Genomic DNA, 20,541 nt, shown 5'->3' with positions numbered 1-20,541 from the left:
CTGCCCAAGGATGGAAGTAGAGAATTTTTTATAGCACATATATTTGCTTAACAATCTGTTTTTCACTTGGATTGTGCTTAGTTTACCGATGTAAAATATACAATGGTTTAAAGCAACAAAATATAAATATAAATATATTATTATGTTTAACATTACCAAAACTTGGAAAAAATATGCATTTATAAAATGTACGTTAAATATTGCAGTGAGCTAAAAATCCTGTTATATTTATACTGTAGAGAGACAAAATTGTGATGTATCACATCATTAAAAAGTGTATACTTTAATGGGGTATCATTTTGGATTTTAGACTTAAATAGCTCTAGCACTTTGTACCTGGTCTGCTTTACATGTAAATTTAAAGCAAATGTAGATTCAAACTGCATATCAGATGTTCCAACCCCTGAATTAAGCAATGCAGGAACATATGTAGCAGTGCCCAGGAAGGTAACCTAGGTAGGGTGATGCATAGGAGCCCCAAGGAGCCCAGACTAGCAAGAGGGACCTGGACAAATGTCACTGAGAGGGCAGTGAGAGGGAGGATGGCGAAAGACAGTAGTAAATCAGGGGCAAAAAGACTGCTTCATAATTCAGTCAGGCCCTAAGTCATGTTTGTTTTTCTGTGACCATTTCAGAAAATCACCTTGCCTTTGAATAAGTGGCCACAATGACACAATTTGGGATGAATGAAATTTCTTAGAATCAAGCATACAAACAAAGAAACAAACAAAACTTCAGGCTCCATTCATTGAAAACTAATAAACTAGATAAAGATTCTTTAAAAGTTTCTATGGATCCCTTTATTAAGGAAAACCATGGTGCCATGTTGCTTATTTTGACCAAAACAAAACAAAGCAAAACTAAAAATTACAGCTTAAAGTCTAGAAACACTTATTATACCCTGTTCTGAGAAATCTGAGAGGTGCAAAAAAAGAAAACTTAGATAATATGGTACCTATGCTTGAAGAAATTTGCTATATATGGGAATAAAAGTAATAGGTAAGGAAAATAATTAAAAACAGTGTGGAGATTTCAGGATTCTAAAATATTTTATTTTCTTATATAAACCTGTAGCTCACGAATGGCATTTTTACAAGTTGTGAACAAGCTGTTGTTTTGTTTTTCATTCTAGCACAGTCATAGTATTCCCCACATCATAGAGTAGAAATAATCCAAAGCAATAATTTTACAACTATAATCTCCCTTGAGGAAACATGGGACGGCGGATTAATAAACTTGCTCAAGGTCATGACAGCTATTAAATAACCAAGCTAAATGTGAATGTAATTTTATTATGATGAAGAGAAGATAGCAACAGTTGCCTACCAGCAGATGAGAGTTCATAAAACATGTTTCCCATGGATAAAATATTTATCTTTCTGAAAATAGTTCATATGCTTTTATTGATAAATGGGAAAGATTTTAATTTTTTCAATCCTAAATATTATACACACACCCAGACACACACACACAGGCACACATACAAACTGTTGTATTTGAAAACATTATTAATTAATTATTGGGGAAAAAAAGACAAACTGTAAAGCCTTATTGTAATCCTTTTACAAATTCATACTCCATTTTCAAAAAAATTTAATTCAAATTACCGTCATTACAGTGTATCTCTAGAGGCAGTGTCATAGTCAATGGAAATTGTTCTTACACCCTTATTCAGGTTATTGGGACATTTTAAACTCATAACATTCCCACAGTTGCCTAAATGTGCCTATAGTGTGGAAACTGGAGAATGGGGTAGGGTGGGGAGGTAGACGGAACCAGCTTCAACTAAAGTAGCTTTATTTTTATATATTTTGTATATTGAGGTTCTGTTTTAAGGTTTGTTTGAACTATGAGTTCCACTACTAAAAGCAATGGCGATAATAATGACAGCAATAGCAATATTATTGAGATTATTAACTCTTCAGTCAGATATTTTCCAAACTAAAAGTTTTAAACCTGCAGATCAGTTTCCTCAGGAAACTATACCAGGGTTTTGAATGTCATATCATCACTGAAGGGGTCTCCCTTGTCCTGTAAATTAGCAGAATGCTACCGTAATATTCTAATTTTTTTCCTTTACCACAGATTTCCTCCCACCTTTCCTTTTATCTTCCTTCCTTCTTTCCTTCCTTCCATCCTTCCTTCCTTCCATTACATTCTTTGTAAATAGGTCAAAATTGTAAAATACAAAAAAAAAATTGTAATTTTTTTTTAAAAGTGGTAACTATATAGTATTTCTCATATATTAACATTGCCTAATAAAAGTGAATGTATAATTGGTAAAACTGGTGTGGACAATGTATTAGACCCCTGAAGGCCATTTTCATGGTTGATCACTCCTTAGTCAACCAGAGGGTGATGACACACTTGGCTGATGTTTTTGTTGATACTGCTGATTTATAGTGGATTTCTGAGATTGGAGATCCAGAATTCGGATAATATTAGTGAGGAAAAAATGTAAAACAATACATTACAATAGCTTACAGAGTATTTTAATCAGATTTTTTGGACCCCAGGGACATCAGATTCTAGGTTCATACACATTAATCTCATTGGTTCATTCATAGTCCCTTCTGTGTATGTGTTTTTCATTTATTCATTCATTTATTAATTCATTTTATTTTGTATGATTTTCTTTTGACATTCCTCTCTTCCATCCATGGGCAACTATTCTAATTTATGTGATGTCTTTTACTAGTTGTAAAATATATATTATTTTGTATGCATATAGTTTTAATTTACTTAACTGGCATTAACCTAGAAATCAGATACTGCTTCACAGTCTTTTTTTTTTTTTACTTTACCAACGATTGTAAAATGGAGCCACCTTTGTGTTTTAACATGGTATGGTATGTTTCTTCCAACCTCTGTGGAGTGTTTCTATGATGAGCATGAACCTCACACTAATTGCACATTTCTCCTGATGCCGCCTCCTCCCCACTAATTCATACCCCAGAAGAGGATTGCTGGGTCATAGGGACTTATATATGCTTAATTTAATTATGTTCTTCCAGATTGCCTTCTAAATGGTTACACTCATTTGCATTCCAATTAAAATAATTGCATGTTTATAAATTTAAACAAGGAGTTGTTTTGCTTTTCATCATGGCATAGTTATATTATTTTCACATCCCAGAGTGAGAATAAACTGGAACAATCATCTAGCAAGGATAATCTCCCTTGACAAATTTCATGGTCCCCTGATCCCACATCCTGCTCAGTACAGCATTTTCTGGCTCTCAAACTTTTGCCAATCTGATGAGAGTTAAGTAATTTGTCACTATTGCCTTAATTTGCATGTTCTAATCAATAAAGAACGTGTGCTTTTTTTATTCACTTGTAACACTTTTTAGGTTTCCTCCTTTGTGTTTTGCCTTTATTTTACTAATTACTAAGAGATTTCTAATTTTTCTACACTAGAGTATCATTTATATTAATTTTTATAACAGCATAAATTATTAGGCATAGACAAAAGGGATGAATTGTGTAGTACCTGTCACATAATAAGTACCGAAAAAAATATTTCTGGAATGAATAAAAGTCAAGCTTTTGAGTGATGTATGTTTCAAAATACTGTACCCTATAAGATTTTGACTGTTAATTGAATACTTTTAATAGATAAAATACTTTTGATATAATAGTAAATATTAAACATAGAACAAGATATAAAGTAGCATGAAATTGTGTATTTTAAAGTTAAAATGGACCTTTTATGGAACATACAAAATTAAGTATCTTAAATATCTTAGACATTATAAAAATGCATACTTGAGAATGTTTTATGTTGATTTATTTTTTTAAAGTTCTAAAATGACCTTTTATTTTCACTTTTGATTTGCAGTAATCTATTAAGTATAAGATTTCAAGCAAGAAATCCTATCATCACTGTTGCACATTCAGCAAATATTCAGATAACTCTTACTTTTCTTATTAGAAGCTATTATGATAGGCAGTTTCTAGGGATATAATTCAGGTGCATCTGTGTACTCTCAAACTTGAATAATTATTTAGCATACATGCTCATATAATTTAAATAAATAGAAAATCTAAATTTTCCATAATATGAATTAATAAATATAATCATTAAGTTACACACAATCTGCCAAGAATGCTTTCTAAAACCCAGAGTGAAAAACCATCTTAAAAAAAAAAGCTATCTTAAGTTTGAATATGCTTACATTCAATTTACTAAATTATAAAACACCACTTTATTTAACATCCATGGGATGTAATCATTTTCAACTAGTTTTCGTGTACATTTTTCAATAATTTATAGGGTCTTACAATTTACAAATATTTTACAAATGTGTCATATTTGAAATCACATCATATTTTATTCAAATCATCTTATGAAACAAATATGGAGTGATTTGTATATTCCATTGGATGTTTAATAGGCTTCTTGTAGAATTTGAAGGGAGTTGGGATATAATGGAAAGAGAAGATGCTATTAGATGACTGTATTCAAGTAGTCACATTCCTTATATTGGTTGATTCCAAGGACACCAATCCAGGGTAAAAGAACTGGCAAAATGTTTTGAACTGCAACACTGTACCAAGCCTGGTGGGAAATGGAGGGAGGGGAAAAACGTTCAGCTGGCCTGTCATGGGACAGAAGTTCATGGTCTCAGGCATATATCTAGGCAAGACCCTGGTTAGCTGTATAACTTTTTCAGAAATTGTATTAATGACACTAAACAGTTTTCCTTTTTCATGACTAGAAGCATTTTTCATTTCATGGCTAATTATATTTTATAAACTCGCCCCTTTATTTGATATTTTGAAAATGAGCAGGAAAATCTAATAGAAAAAGCATAAGGATATGAGGCCATTTCTTTTCACTGAATATACTCCTGCAGAAATGTGACAATGCAATTTCTGGATTGTAATACCATTAATTTGGTTCAACTCAAAATCATCTGTTCATAATGTACTCTTTCTCCTGACCAAAAAAAAAAAAAAAAAAAGTGTACTTTTTCCCTCATTTAGTGTGCTATGTATATTTTTAGTGACATTGTCACTCTCTTTTTTATAATTTTCTCATTTATGTGTACAACAGCCTGGGATTGTTGAAATAAACCTAAGGCCCATCTGAAGGTAAAGTTTTCTTGGAGTAAGTTATAGAAAAGTCATTCTTATTTGTGTTATTGTGAGAGTTTTTATGGACTTCATTTGCTATTTCATTGCAGTGTAAAAGCATTTCCCTTACTTTGATTGTAACTGGTTATATGCTTTCCAATATACAGCATAATCACTTAAATTTTTAAGGACTCAGTCATGCCATGTTTGGAATTTCCTATTGTAGCCAACGATGTGCATCAGGAACCTCACATAGACATTTGTGAAGTTCATTAAAAACAAATTCGTCATATATATCAATAAAATTATGTTAAAAAAACAAAATTGTTCAACATTATCTCTTTTGACTTAAATTGTAGTTGGGTTTATGGCATACAGATATTTTTCTCAGGTAAAGCGAATAGCATTCGCATATATTCAGGTACCATTTCTTTGGTTGATTCATTTAATTTATATCTAGCTCACATAGCCACATATTAGGACCATGTGAGCCTTGCCAAATATACACCCCTAAATTATTATGGCAGCTCATATAAAATGGACCAAAGAAATTAAATTTAAAATGTCAAAATATTATTATGTTACTGTTTTCTTTTTGTATGAAATGATCCTTCTAGATAGAGAGGAAAATGAAAAGTCCTTTAACCAGGGCCAGCTTTATAATTTGTGGCACCAGGTGCAAGGTGAAAATGTGGGGTCTTTTGTTCAAGCATTATCAAGAATTTCAGGATGGTGACAGCAAAGCATTAAACCAAGTGTGGGCCTCTCTGAGCACAGGGCCATATTCAGCGGCTCAGGTGACACACCTGAAGCTGGTCCTGCCGCTAACATTCCTGCTATTCTTTTATTCAGGAATGTCTTCCATGCAACGAAGAAAAAGACACAAAGTAGCAATCACCTATATCTGAGTAAAGCTGAAGTTACAACAATTTCTTGAGGGGAGCTTCACACTGAAATCCTAATTTTCTCTACCTCTTCCATTCCACAATAGAATACCGAAATTTGCATTCTTTGGTAGTTTTCAGGGAAAACTGTACTGGTGGTTGCAATTGTTTTTTCCTCAAAACATTGGTCTAGGCAGTAGGTATTAAAAAACGTTTTCCCTATAGTAGTGTGAACAGAATGCATGTGTTTGATAATGTGTAATAGATTTTCAAAAGCAAAATTTTGCATGTTGTATTAGGTATTTTATGTATTCAGGTAAGTTGCTGAAATCAAACCACTTAATGGCTTTGGTATTAAGGTTCTGAGAACTTTGGTCTGATTTTCTCTGATATGGTGTGCTGGATTGGTTTTTAAATGAAAAGTAATGTCTTCTTTGCCATATGGACCCAGGCTAGAATTATCACACTTGATCTTATATTCAAATTTGTCTTTTTAGGGATGCAAGTATTGGAATGGAATGGAATTCCCTTAACTTCTAAAACATATGAAGAAGTTCAGACTATCATTAGTCAGCAAAATGGGGAAGCAGAAATATGTGTAAGACTGTGAGTTTTTCCCCATCTTTCTGTTTCCATTTTTTGGCTATTCATGGATCTTTTAATTTAAAATTGTTAAGGTGGAACCTTTGCCAGTCAGCGAGATTTTCTCTAATTAGAAAACAAAGTGAATACAAGTTTTATAGATTTAGTGTTCAGAATCAAAGTCTAAAGCATAGAAAGAATTCAGCTAATTTTGTTTCCAATTATGTCAATAGCTCTCTCCTTTCATGCTTATATTGAAACATGCTTCATTTAAATGAAAGCTTAAACCCATTTAGAGTTCATTGGTGTGTATAGTATTTCAAAATGAACTTACATTAATCCATAAAGATTTCACCTTAAATAATCATTTTTATCAGCTCTGACTTTTAACAGCATTGCAGATATATATTGGGTTAGAAGGGTAAGCATGCTTTGGAGTTGCTTTATGTCATTAACCACTTCTCATTTACCTACTGAAATAAAATATTCAAGGTAGTTGGAAAAAAAGTGCCTTTTGTCTTAGCCTTCCTAAATTTCTTTCTTAATTTTTTGTTTTAATTTTTAGGGACCTCAATATGCTGTCAGATTCAGAAAATCCCCAGCACCTAGAACTTCATGAACCACCAAAAGCTGGTAGGTGAAAGCAGTCTGCTTTCAACTGTGTGGATAAAGATGGAGATGTAGATTTAGATGTAGCAGTCATTGCAGAGGTGGAGGTAATTGTAGATGAAGATCTAGACATAAATATAGACATAGGCAAAGATAAAGTTATGTAAATATTTTATATTTATATAATTATAAACAAAATCAAAAGCATTGTAGCTATATATTTTTGGCATTCTAAGGAAATGCAGATTTGCATGTTAGACCCATTAAAGAAATCCATATGAAATTCTTGCTGTGTATTCACATTTTTAATTCTTTAAGAATAAATTCATCCTGTGAAAGTAGTTCAGGGTGCCATTTTTTTTTTTTTTTTGATCATACTTTTTAGATCATACTTCATTGATTTTTTTTAGCATAAACAGGTTTTGGAATATTTATCACTGAACATTTTTGTTGCCTTTTTTATATTTAGAAATCAATATGTAATTTCATAAGTACATGATGAAATAAGCTTGACTCTTTCTTAAATAACCAATATACTCTGTAAATCTAGTTGAATATAAAACTAAAAATACCATTAATTCCTTCATTTAACAAATTTTTATTGAGCACTTATTATACTACAGCCACCATTAGGTGGGATATTGCACTAAACAGAACAGATCAAGTACTACAGGAATTTTAATGTATTTGTAAATTAGATATACTCTGAAAATTCCCTCTCAGGGGCAGAGATATATAAGATTTGGAGAAGGAAAATAGCAAATCATAGAAATTATGTTCCAGTAAATAAAACAGTATATTTTATCTTCATACAGTCTTCCTTTTAATATATACAATTAAGATCATTCTTCTGAAGATATAATAGGAAATTCAATTTCTCTCTATAATTCAACATTATTTTTACTTTCCTCTGAGACTATTAGACCGCCTTAGAAACTGACACATAAAGGTGCAGTTTTCATTTAGTTTTTAAGTTTACCTTATTTTATAAGTAGTATTTTGACTTTGTCACCTAAAACTCAAATAAGTTCTATGATAGTAAGTATCTATGAAATTGAGAAATATGTAAAGTCATTTCATGTTGTTTTAGTGGATAAAGCAAAATCCCCAGGGGTTGATCCTAAGCAGTTGGCAGCAGAGCTCCAGAAGGTTTCCCTACAGCAGTCACCACTGGTTCTGTCGTCAGTCGTTGAAAAAGGATCTCACGTTCCCTCGGGTCCTACATCAGCAGGATCCAGTTCTGTTCCCAGCCCTGGGCAACCAGGGTCACCTTCGGTGAGCAAAAAGAAACACAGCAGCAAGGTGAGAGGCATTCAGTGCCACCTCTGAGTTACTTATTTTCTTGCTATTTATTCAGACCAGGAGACAGAAAACAAACTATGATTCTCTGAGGTATTTTTCTTGGGAGTTTTCATTTCCTAATGATCTATTGATGCAAACAAATAAATTTTCCCCTACCAAGTTATAAAACTGATCAGGATGTATCAGTATGATATATTTCGACATCCCTTAAAATAATTTGGCACTTATTGTGAGGAACTTGAAAAAACTGTCTGATCCTTCCTATTTCCTTCTGTTTTCTTTGTTGTTGCATGAAACTGAGCATCTTCTATATAGGATAGGATACCAACTTGTATCTTTTTGGAAACAAAAGATATAAAATCCTATACTTTAGGAATGAGAAAGTGAAAGGCTTTGAAAAACTGTGGAAAGTTAAATACTATGAGGAATTATATCTCAATAAGTTGTTTAAAAAAATAATTAAGTTGAGGGAAGTGCCTTTTGACTTTGACAGTCTGCAGATCACTGATGACTTTTACAGAGCAGCTGATGGGGGTGAAAACCTGAGTGCAGTAGATTGAAGAGTAAATGATGGTCAAAAAGGGGAGCCATGCAAATACCCACTACTCTTTAAAGTAGTGAAGGAAGTACTTAATGTATAATGGAGTAGAAGTTTTTTCTTATTTTTAAATTTGAGAGCACATTTATCTGTTGAAAAAACAAACCCATTATGGTGTGGCTCATACTTATGGTAGTTTACCAGGAGCCAGAAACCATTCAGTGAGCTTTTACATCAACTCAGTAAATCCTCACAACAATCCTATAATGTAAGTATATTCCTATTACTCCCTTTTAAGGTCATGCAGATGGCAGGTGCTGGAGCTAGGGTTTGAATTCTACACCAGTTGAGGCAGAGATGGAAGAGGGAGGGTATCGCCAGCAAATCAAGATGGCTGAAGTGGTAGAGAGGATTCCATCTGAAGCCCAGTTGGAGAGACTAGCCTTAGAGTAGAGTATGGTTGCTCCCAGCCCTTTCCTGATTCAAGAAGGAGAGAAGGCTGACTTGGAGAGACGTTCTAGATCTGAAGACATGCCAGAGTAATTTCCCAAGAACCAGCTGAACTTTCTCGCAGAGACCTTTACTTAAGGTTCTTCCTATCCTTGCTCTTCCTGTATCTCCTTTATTTCCTTGAGAGATTATCCAAGTAAACATATATTTTGTCATATCTTTATTAATAGCCTAGCTAAAGAGTATGTTTAATATGCTTTTTTTGTTTTTAATCTTTATCTATAATGGTTTCTGGTATCAAACTGACTCCCATCTTTTTAGTTGTATACATAATTTTTTTAAGTGTATAGATCAACTCTGTTAAGAGTATACATAGCTAATTTTTTACATTAGGTTTTGTAATTTAAATAAAAGATAAAGAGGACTAACTAGAGATAAAGAGAATTTAGAACAGTAGGAAACAAGGAAACAGTAACATAATATCACCATTTGAATTTTATACCTAGTTCCCATACTAATAAATTTCTCTTGATGCAAATCTTTATTTGAAACAAATACTTCCAACATTAATTCAGAGTTCCTGGGAAATAAGATAAGTAGGAGAAAAAAAAAAGTAGTACTATACACCCATACACACACACACACACACACACACACACCATATTGGTGGAGGGGGCAAGGAGAGAGCTATCTTTATTTCTTAGAAGTAGGTGCTACTACTTTGGGAAGCAATTTTGTAATACTTGTTAAGATTCAACAAGTTTCCACTCATTTCTCTGAACACTTACATATAAACTTTAGTAACAACTATTAAAATAATAATAATAAAAATGTAATGAAGTAATTTACTATAATAATAAATTAAAGGATAACTATGGGTCCAAAAATAGGAAATCACATCCACTCAATGGTTTACTGAAGTCATAAAAAAATAGACACAAAAGCTATGGAGCAACATGGACAAAAAGACATAGAACTCTATGTCAAGTGTGATGTGTATTACACAGAGAACACCTGGGAAAAGAGCCAGGAATTACACCAACATTCTTACAGTGTTTCATCCATCAGCTTGTCAAAAATGTTTAAAGTTTGATAATATTCAGGGTAACAAATTGTGGGGAAATAGTACACTCATCTATTCTTGGTGGGACTATAAACATGTTTATACCACTCTGGAGGGTTATTGGCTATTATCTATCAAAGCTGATGATGGACTTACACTTTGACCCAGTAATTCTTCTGCTAAGATTGAACCTTTTTTTTTTAATTAGGAAACTTATGCCAACATAGATGTATAGAAATGTCCACTGAAGCCTTGTTTGCAAGGCAAAGAAACAGAAACAATACAGATTTCCCCAAATAATAGGTTAAATAAGTCATCATTCAGCCTCACAAATAATATGTGTTAAAAAAAAAGTTGCTGAGGAAGTAAAAAGAACACTGAATTAATTTTAACCTTATAAAAGGAAATGAAAGTGTAGGCAATTTTAATTTTTCCTCTGTATATACATGTGATTCTTAATAGAGAAAATATCCTCATCATTGACATATTATTTATATCAAAACAGTTCCTAAAACCTGCAGGACAGACTCCATTAGATTTCAAAGTCTGAGAGTCATTAACAGAACAACGTTGCATCCTTGGGGCTTGAGAGAGTGGGAGCCTAACCCTTCCTAAGGGCCTTTGTGGCAGTCCTTTCCTCTCCAAATGCTTAGGTGAGTGCTCCAACATACCCACACATTGGGGAGACCACCTTCTCGGCCCCACCCTCCTCAAACATCGGGGCAGCTCCCGGATTCCCTTCCATCTCCGGGGCACATGCTCAACCCCTTCAGAACAGTATGGTGGCAGCCAGGCTCTCCCCAATTCCCTGGAAATGTGCTCCACCCTCTTTGGGACCTCGGGTGGCAAAACTCTTCCAGAGCATCGAGGTGGAATGCCCACCCTCAACCTCCGGGGCAAACTCACCCTTTCCATGCGTGTGGGCTGCTCCACTCTCCCAGCCCAAGGCCTCTTGACTCCAGACCTCAACCTCCATGGCTCTGTCTTTGAAGAAATTTTTCCTGCAATTTGTTCCTTGTCTGTCTCCTCCAGTCCAGACTGGCAGCGGCTCTGTCTATAAAGTTCTCACAAAAATTCTGTTGGCTTTGCATGAAGCACACAGGGGTCAAAGCCATCAGACAATAGGAGTTTCCACAAATCCTTTCTGGATAATTCCATCTCCAATCCTGGCTTGTACTGAAATGGCGGCTGGGTTCCATGTTTGGTTACATCCTCACATTGGGCTGTAGCTTCTGGGATTCCACCCCCTGGAAGCTCATAATTTTCCAAGCCATCAGCTTCTGGTTTCTTTGAACCCAAGAGTTCAGTTCTAAGTTTATCTCTCTCTGCTCGCATTTTACTATAAGCTGCAAGGAGAAGCCAGGATACATCCTCCACATGTAGTCTGGAGATCTCCTCAGCTAAGTATTCCAGGTTGTTGCTTCCAGATTCTTCCTTCCATCTGACACCAGGACTCAATTTTGCCAAATTCTCTGCCACTTTAAAACAAGGATCGCCTTTCTTCCAGTTCACAACAACACATTGATCATTTCTTTTCAAGATCTCGTCAGAAGTATCTTTAGAGTCCATATTTCCACAAACAGTCTCTTTAAAGCAGTTTTGGCCTTTTCTGTCAAGCTCCTCACAATTCTTCCAGAAACTCCCCATTATCCATTTAAAAAGCCATTCCAACATGTTTGGTATTTGCAAACATTTATTTATTTATTTATCATTGATAAATAATATGTCATGCCATGGCATTTGCCCTCCAATCTGCAGGAAAGGGGCAGCCAGTGATAGACTTTACACAAAAACAAAATAACAGAAAGATTTCCTCCATGAAGTCTCCATATTCGAATCCTTCCCTCAAGTCAGACCCAGGAGTTATTCTTCCTTCCTCCAAAGGGCCAGATGCTTTATGTATCTCTGAAGACACTATATCTTGAGTATAGTTACGTGTTTGCTTGTTTTATATTCCTTATTGGGCTTGCAAACTCCTTAAGAGCCAAGAACCATTTATTAGTTGCACAGAACAGTAACAATATAAACTAATATTTGTGAATTAACCCTTCAACAGTCACTTATTATGCAAGCACAAAATTTGATTTATTGTAATGTGTTAATTTTTTGGCAATGATGAGAAGATGAAAAGAGGTACAGTGGGACAAACATTACAGAAATGATATTGACAAGTTTAATGGTATGCAGTAATTCTTTTCTATACTGAGACTATAGGCCTATGTAGTTTGTAGTAACTTTGCTAAAATACAAAAGTAAAGAGCTATACTATCCCATATGATAGCTGCTAGCTACATGTGGCAATTGAATACTTGAAATGTGGCTAGTCCTAATTGGGATGTGCTATATGTGAATTACACGTCAGATTTTAAAGACTTAGTCTGAAAAAAGAATGTAAAGTATCTCAATAATTTTATATTGATTACATGTTGAAAGGATAATATTTGGAATGAATTGGGCTAAATAAAATCTATTATTAAAATTAATTTTACCTGCTTATAGTTACATTTTTAATGTGGCTACTATAATTGCTTTAATTAATTTCTTACCCTCAAGTTGTATTAAAATTCATAAAGAATTCCTCTTTCAAGATATGGTACTGTTTAGAAAAAAATTAATTAGAGATTAAATTAAGAACCAATCTAAACATTTAAAAATAAGATCATAATTCCAGGGCTTAAATAAATATTTCTTTTCTTATAGTACTGTTTAGTAGTATTATAAAAAAAAGATTCAGCAGCAGAAAATATATATAAGCCCAAAAGAAATGTAAAATGAAGTGAAAGGAAGAAAATATCAAAATACCATAAGGGGAAACTAGCTCTCATCAAAATTTTCAGAACAGACTTTTGCTTATTGAATGTGAGAATATACATCAGGTAAAAACAGACAGAGTAGTTGTGTACACATATCTGATTCCAGAAAAGAAAAGAAAATCTTGAGATGTTAAAAAATCTTTCTTCTTCTTCAGTTTGCACATTAGTAATCAAGATAAATAATGGGATATGATTCATAACACTTTCCAAAGACTATATTCAACACAGTAAAATCAATGTTCAGCTTAAAACAATTCAGATTATTTTATCAATTCATAAACATACATTCAAGTATTACAAACATGTATTGAATATTTAATACATGATAACTTCTCAGCTAGATGCCAGGGGCATACAGAAATAATCAAGGTACAGGCCTTTTTTCCCAAATAATTGATTATCTAAAAGGACAACAAAATGTATTCAAATAATAATGGAGAAAATAGCCATTACTGTGAGAGAGTTCGAATGAAATTCAACAAGAGCATAAAGGTGAAAGAGAGGAGTTCCAACATGGTGAGGAGCTCAGGAAAAAGCTGTAAGAGGCAGTAATGCCATTTAGACTGAGCCTGAAAATTTTCAGTATATGGTGTTGCAGGAAAGGTACAAGGTGTTTTGGAAATTAAATCCCAAGCATTGTATTTGTCACTTAGAAAGAAGGGTAGCAAACATTAAAAGAGAATTATAATTACAATCTAATAAAATGGAACACAGTCCTTGAAATACACAGTGCCAAGATGGAGAAGTGCGTGAGGAGAAGAAGAAAATAACTCTATTTTTTTTATCTTGCAAATGTAAGAATTATATTTTCTTTTCAAAACTTTCAAGGAAAGGTTGTTTTTCAGATTATTGCTACTTTCTTTCCTAGCTTCACTAAACTGTAATGAAAGATTTTGTCATGTTGTCATTGAGATCATCAACATGATTCAACCATTATATCAAGACCATTCAAAGTTTAAGGAATACTGAGACCTTTCTGAAATGCTGTTTGTAATGACAGGGTTACAATACTCAACAGTTTAAAACATGAAATATATGATAATAAACCCACTGCTACTATAATAACTAAACCTCCTTAATAATTGAATTTATTATTATAAATTCCATCCTGGAGCTAATTATGTTCTTCAAAGTTATGGGATATTTACACTGAATAATTTGATATGAAATAATTAAACATATAAAACTGTATATTCAATATAAAAAGGATAGTTCCCCATCTGGAAACAAAGCCTCATGTGGCCTATGTCAAATATCATTTTGAATTTATAACTATAATCAAAATTTATATTTTCTGTTTTTGTATTTCTACTAGGAATAAATAATACACCACAGATGATAATGTTTCTGAAAAAGCTTTATATATTATAAAATGAAGTTGTTATCTGGTGGAGAAAAAACAAAATCAGACAAGCTATTTGCCTCAATTTTCTCCTGTTACTATCATTAACATTCAGATTTGAAAATATTAACTGCTTCACCAATAAACACTTCCTTGTCATGTGATTAACTACAGGCAGCATTCAAGTTCTTGACCCTTGCTATGGTGGGAAAATGAAATAACTTATCCGTAACTACTCTTTGCTTCTTCTTTTCTTACCTTTTACTTCTTTTCTCCATTATTCTCCAACTCTTCTGCCCTGAGATTCAAGAATGTCTGGATTTTAGAAACTCTTGGTTTGGCAGTGAGATACAAATAGTTCCAACAATTTGTGTGGTCCTTCTTCCTCTAAATTCAGTTTTCTTTTCTTGAAACTTAAAAAGTAAAGTAATTATTGAATAAACATAATTGTTCAATGACTTGCAAGCATTCTATCCTTTGCACCCAGAAGCAGAGTTTCAGGTTAATAATAAGGGGGACATTTTATAAATGAGCGGAACTAAAAAAATACGCCTTAGAAATTTAACCCCCACACCCATAATTTCGCCAGTTATTATATTAATTCTCTTTAGTTATTTCATTGACCAAGACTGTGAATATAGTGTCTTCTTTTGACTCTTGACTGCTCTCATTTCTAGAGTTTCTGTTTGGGATGTTGAAAAAGTTTTGATAATGGATGGTGGTGATGTATCACAACGTTGTAAATGTAATTAATATCACGGTTTTATATACTTAAAATTGTTAAAATGCAAGTTTTATGTTGTGTGTGTGTGTGTATCAACCTAAATATTATGTGGCCACAGATTCTTCTTTTTCCAGTTAATTGTATATTAACGCCAGAATTATGTACAGGTAGGAAGACAGGGCATTATTTGAAGCTTAGCAAGGTGGCCTCCTTTTTTAGTAAATATCACCCCTACATAAATGCCACATTGCCTGAAATTTTATCATAGATTTGGGATCAGAAGTATCATCTCTTCTTTTATACAAATATTCCCTTGATGTGTAACAAGTCACCAATCACTCATTTATTCAGCAGAATGAATTAGTTGACTGATCACTTTCTCAACTATTTTTAAAGTTTTACTGACATGAGTAAGTTAGTAATGAAATGAGGATATATATGAGGTAGGCTGAAAGCTTAATTAAGGAGTGTGAACTATTAGGAAAGTGATTGTCTGAGTGCTGTACTCTGGAAGGGATCAAGGAAATGCTGAGCATCCAACAAAGTACAAGGAAAGAACTTATAGCGTCTGTGCTCACAGGCATTCCTCATATAAAACAATGGTTTTTATTACTATATCAAATGTAGATCTTTAAACCTGTGAACACTTAAGTACTTTAAACCAAAAGTATGCAATTTCTTAAGTAATGAAAATACATTACTTCTGGCAAGCTTTAAAACGGGCTTGACAAAATGAAAAATAGATTTATGTATCTATAAAATTAAAAATGTGTTGAGAAGTATACATAGACATCATATTCTGAAGCAGCCAAATGGATGAAATGTATTTTCCAAGTAGGGTGCAACAACCAAATGCAAATTAATTTCAGAAGAAAGTTGAAATAGTAAATTTTATGAATGATTTATCCATTAATGTAATATATAATTTTTAATATTGCAGCCTACTGATGCAACAAAGGTTGTCTCTCACCCAATTACGGGGGAAATTCAGGTATGAAAATTTTTAGAAAAATCATCACTATGCCTTTTTTTGACTAGTTTTCCACTGGCCTATTAAAATTGTAAACACATTGTTAGCAGCTTTCCTATTCTCCAACATCCACCAAACTGTAAAGTAAAAATCCAATTTTATAGAGTAGTATTTTAATTCAAATAATGTTTTATGAATTGAATTATATCTATGGAATTATATATTTAAAACTTGTGTAACACCTTAACCATGCCAATATGTTTGTGTCTTAGTTACATTAAACGTGTTGAATGTTCTTCAAACACGACAGATCACCTGGAAATTTGAAGACTTTCATGAGTCTAATGCTGTTTTCTTTTCTTCCTCTAAGTAATAATCACTAAATAATCACTGAGCAATTCCTGTAGAACCATGTTTTTCATACAGCAGGTCATAACCAATGTGTAATTTAAAAAATCAACTTAGGGGATTGTGATATAATAGATCTTTTTTTTTTTTCCACTTCTCTGTGTTTCTGTTTTTGTGTACTGTTGTAACACAAAATGTATTTCTTACTATAAGGACATAGCAAAAAAGTTAGAAAAACTGTGCTTAGATGACACAAAAGAGTAATTTAGGGTAGGCAAAAAAAAAAAAAAGGTCACATAAAAAGAAAGCATTAAAACCATAAAATAGTATCTCTTTGAAGATAGTAATTTCTAGTTAAGGGAAACAAACAGCAAGTCTTAGCTGGGTGTCCAACCCATTTTACAGGAAATTTTAATGAAAGACTTCACCAGGGATAACAGAGATTTGAACTAATTTGAGGATAAGCATGGAGAAAGCGGGAGTGTGTACCTGGAAGTAAAATGGCAGAAGGAAAGATAGCACTGCCAGAGTAAGGGAATGAGATCAGCTTTGCTTCAGAGAAACGTTCCTAAAGATAAAGGTTGAGAATAAATCAAAAAGAACCTTGAAGGCAAGCGTAAGGATGTTAGTCACTACATTTTAAGGTGATCACTGACATTACGTAATTGAAAGAAATAGTAATAAAAATTCATATGGCAGTAGCCTACAGCTAACATTATGGAAGGACATGAAAACAAATAAATCAATTAAGTGACTGTCTTGGCACAGAAGGTTAAAGGCAAAAGTGGCACATGGAAATGGAAATAGAGAACAAGTGCACCAGGTCTGAACCTGTTTGCCTGCATAGTCTAGACCTTGCTCTCACTGCTATTCTCACCTCCAGAAAGCCCGTTTTCACCAGACCTGAACTTTCTTCAAGAGCAAAGAAAATGTTAGAATTTCTAATTCTTAATATCTACTTTTTTTAACTTCCTGCCCATGGACTAATAGGTGCTGTATTTTTTTGGCTTGTTGTTTTTATTGTTTACTGTTGTTTTTCCTCTCCCTTGAGCAGTAGGATTTAATTTCATAGTCGAACTTAATCCTGGCAATATTTCTTCTTAACTCCTGTGATATTTTTTTATGGCAATGATTTTGTGTATTTTTGTTTTCTTTTAGCAAAGCCTTATTCCAAATGAAATCTTATGTAAACACTTGACAGATGCAGCTGCCCGCTCTGGAGCTGTTCTGGTTGGGAACTGCTGGAGACACCCCTTCTCTCTCAGAACTCTTAAGGGCCCTACATAGCAGTGTTTGAACAGCATTCTCTTAGAGTAGCCAGCAAACTGTTTTTTTTTTCAATAAAAAGAACTGATTTTGGTGCATCATCGATTACAAATGAATTCCAGGACTAGCAGGGAAAGAAGAGAAGGTAGATGTCTCTTAATTAAACATTTGGGAGCTATTTGAAATCTTGTGAAATTAGCTACAGACTATTTCATATTACATATTTCTGTAGCCCAATATAGCACAGTTACTGCACTTCTAAACTTTTCCCATTTCTCTTCTTTTTTTATAGCACTTTGCTTAATGTTTCATTTTGCTTTTAGGATGATCAGAAAGACTCTGGGCTTTTGTGGTTCAAGAAAGGCAAGTCAGGATTCATTTCCTGCCAGAAACATAACCAGGTTGAAAATATGCTAAAATAAGGAATTATTTTAATTATGAAATTTTAAATGAAAATTTAACTCATCTAAATTACTATCCCACTTTCAGCATCAACACAGCAGATCCATTTTGTATGGCTTATTAAAATATGTTACTATTTGTATTTATGAATTTTTCCCTTTGGTATATAGAGCCCTTCCTTTCTGTCATTAGATAAACACAAAGAGCATCAAACAGAATTGAGGGTTCTACCAAATTATGCCAAAAGAACCTTTTAATTCAGAAGGAGAAAAAGTAATTAATTCAATTATTTTGAATTATCCTGGCTTCTCCCAATATTTATTTGAGTTGTAAATCGTTTACTATTCAGTGACAATTATGCAACAGCCATTGAGCATCTATGAGCCAATGCCTCTTCTTTCTCCTTCAGCTTATAAAATTAATGGACAGAATTTTATTATCCTAATCTTTCACTCTATTAGAAAAGCAGGCAGAGCAAGAGAAGCTGTAGGTTTAACAGCAGGTAGTGGAATGTAGGAAGAGATAAAATCTACATACTCTTCAATACCCTTACATTTCAGTACTGACATCCACACCACTGCTTAAAGTTTGGAGAAATGCAAATGACATTTTCTGATAAATGTTATCAATTAGTTAATTTATTTTCAAAATCCCATTGGTTGTATTAATGAGCATTGATAACATTTACCATTTTCCTAGAAAAGAAAATTAGTTTAAAATGTAACTAGCATTCACTGTATGATTTTTAATTCTGAATGAGTTTCAAATAGGCCAGGATGTTTGCCATGGAAAGAATGAACAGCATGTTTACTAGGGATTAAAATGTGCCTGGCACAAAAAAAAACACATGAAAAAATGTTCAGCTTCACTAGCTATTAGAGAGATGCAAATTAAGACAAGATACCATTTCACACAGATTAGAATGGCTGCCATTAAACAAACAGGAAACTACAAATGCTGGAGAGGATGTGGAGAAATTGAACTCTTATTCTTTGCTGGTGGGACTGTATAATGGTTCAGCCACTCTGGAAATCAGTCTGGCAGTTCCTTAGAAAACTAGATACAGAGTTACCCTTTGATCCAGCAATTGCACTTCTCGGTGTATACCTGGAAGATCTGAAAGCAGTGATGCGAACAGATATCTGCATGCCAATGTTCATAGCAGCATTATTCATAATTGCCAAGAGATGGAAACAATCCAAATGTCCTTTAACAGATGAATGGATAAATAAAATGTGGTGTATACACGCAATGGAATAATATGCAGCAGTAAGAAGGAACGATATCATGAAACATATGACAACCTTGAAGACATAATGCTGAGTGAAATAAGCCAGGCACAAAAAGAGAAATATTATATGCTACCACTAATGTGAACATTGCTGGCAGAGAATGCATGGGGTGTTGGGCTTCCCCACCTCGATGGTTGCCGATGTTCTCACAGACATTGGGGACTGGTGGTTTGATGGGCTGAGCCCTCAATCACAGGATTTGCCCTTCAGAAGATGGTTACTGCAAAGGAGAGGCCAGGCCTGCTTATAATTTTGCCTAAGTGTCTCCTCCTGAATGCCTCTTTGTTGCTCAGATGTGGCCCTCTCTCTCTAGCTAAGTCAACTTGGCAGATGAAATCACTGCCCTCCACCCTACATGGGATATGACACCCAGGGTTGTAAATACCCCTGGCAACATGGAATATGACTCCTAGGGAGGAATCTAGACCCAGCAGCATGGGATGGAGAACATCTTCTTGACCAAAAGAGGGATGTGAAATGAAATGAAATAAGTTTCAGTGGCTGAGAGATTCCAAAAGGAGCCGAGAGGTCACTCTGGTGGGCACTCTTCTGCACAATATCAACAACCCTTTTTAGGTTCTAATGAATTAGAATAGTTAGCAGTAAATACCTGAAACTATCAAACTACAACTCAGAACCCTTGAATCTTGAAGATGATTGTATAAAAATGTAGCTTATGAGGGGTGACAATGTGATTGGGAAAGCTATGTGTGGATCACACTCCCCCTTTGTCCAGTGTATGGATGGATGAGTAGAAAAACAGGGGCAAAAAAAAAAAAAAAAAAAAAAAAAACCACCCAGTGATCTTTTTTACTTTATTCTTTTTCACTTAAATTTTTATTCTTATTACTTTTGTGTGTGTGGTAATGAAAATGTT

General features: G+C 33.8%; 1 protein-coding gene across 2 annotated transcripts in view; it reads left to right on the top strand.

The window, feature by feature from the left end:
* Nucleotides 1-20,541, top strand: part of PCLO (piccolo presynaptic cytomatrix protein) — a 460,751-nt gene that overhangs the window by 328,933 nt on the left and 111,277 nt on the right. For both annotated transcript variants that reach the window (XM_037836537.1, XM_037836536.1), the window contains 4 exons: nucleotides 6,461-6,569; nucleotides 7,111-7,178; nucleotides 8,245-8,456; nucleotides 16,327-16,377. In XM_037836537.1, coding sequence (XP_037692465.1) covers nucleotides 6,461-6,569; nucleotides 7,111-7,178; nucleotides 8,245-8,456; nucleotides 16,327-16,377 — 440 coding nt within the window. The remainder of the gene's footprint in view (nucleotides 1-6,460; nucleotides 6,570-7,110; nucleotides 7,179-8,244; nucleotides 8,457-16,326; nucleotides 16,378-20,541) is intronic.

Source organism: Choloepus didactylus, chromosome 5 (genome assembly GCF_015220235.1).
Source record: "Choloepus didactylus isolate mChoDid1 chromosome 5, mChoDid1.pri, whole genome shotgun sequence".
NCBI lineage: Eukaryota > Metazoa > Chordata > Mammalia > Pilosa > Megalonychidae > Choloepus > Choloepus didactylus.
The sequence above is the reverse complement of the archived record's forward strand: the minus strand, read 5'-3'. Positions and strand labels throughout refer to the sequence as shown.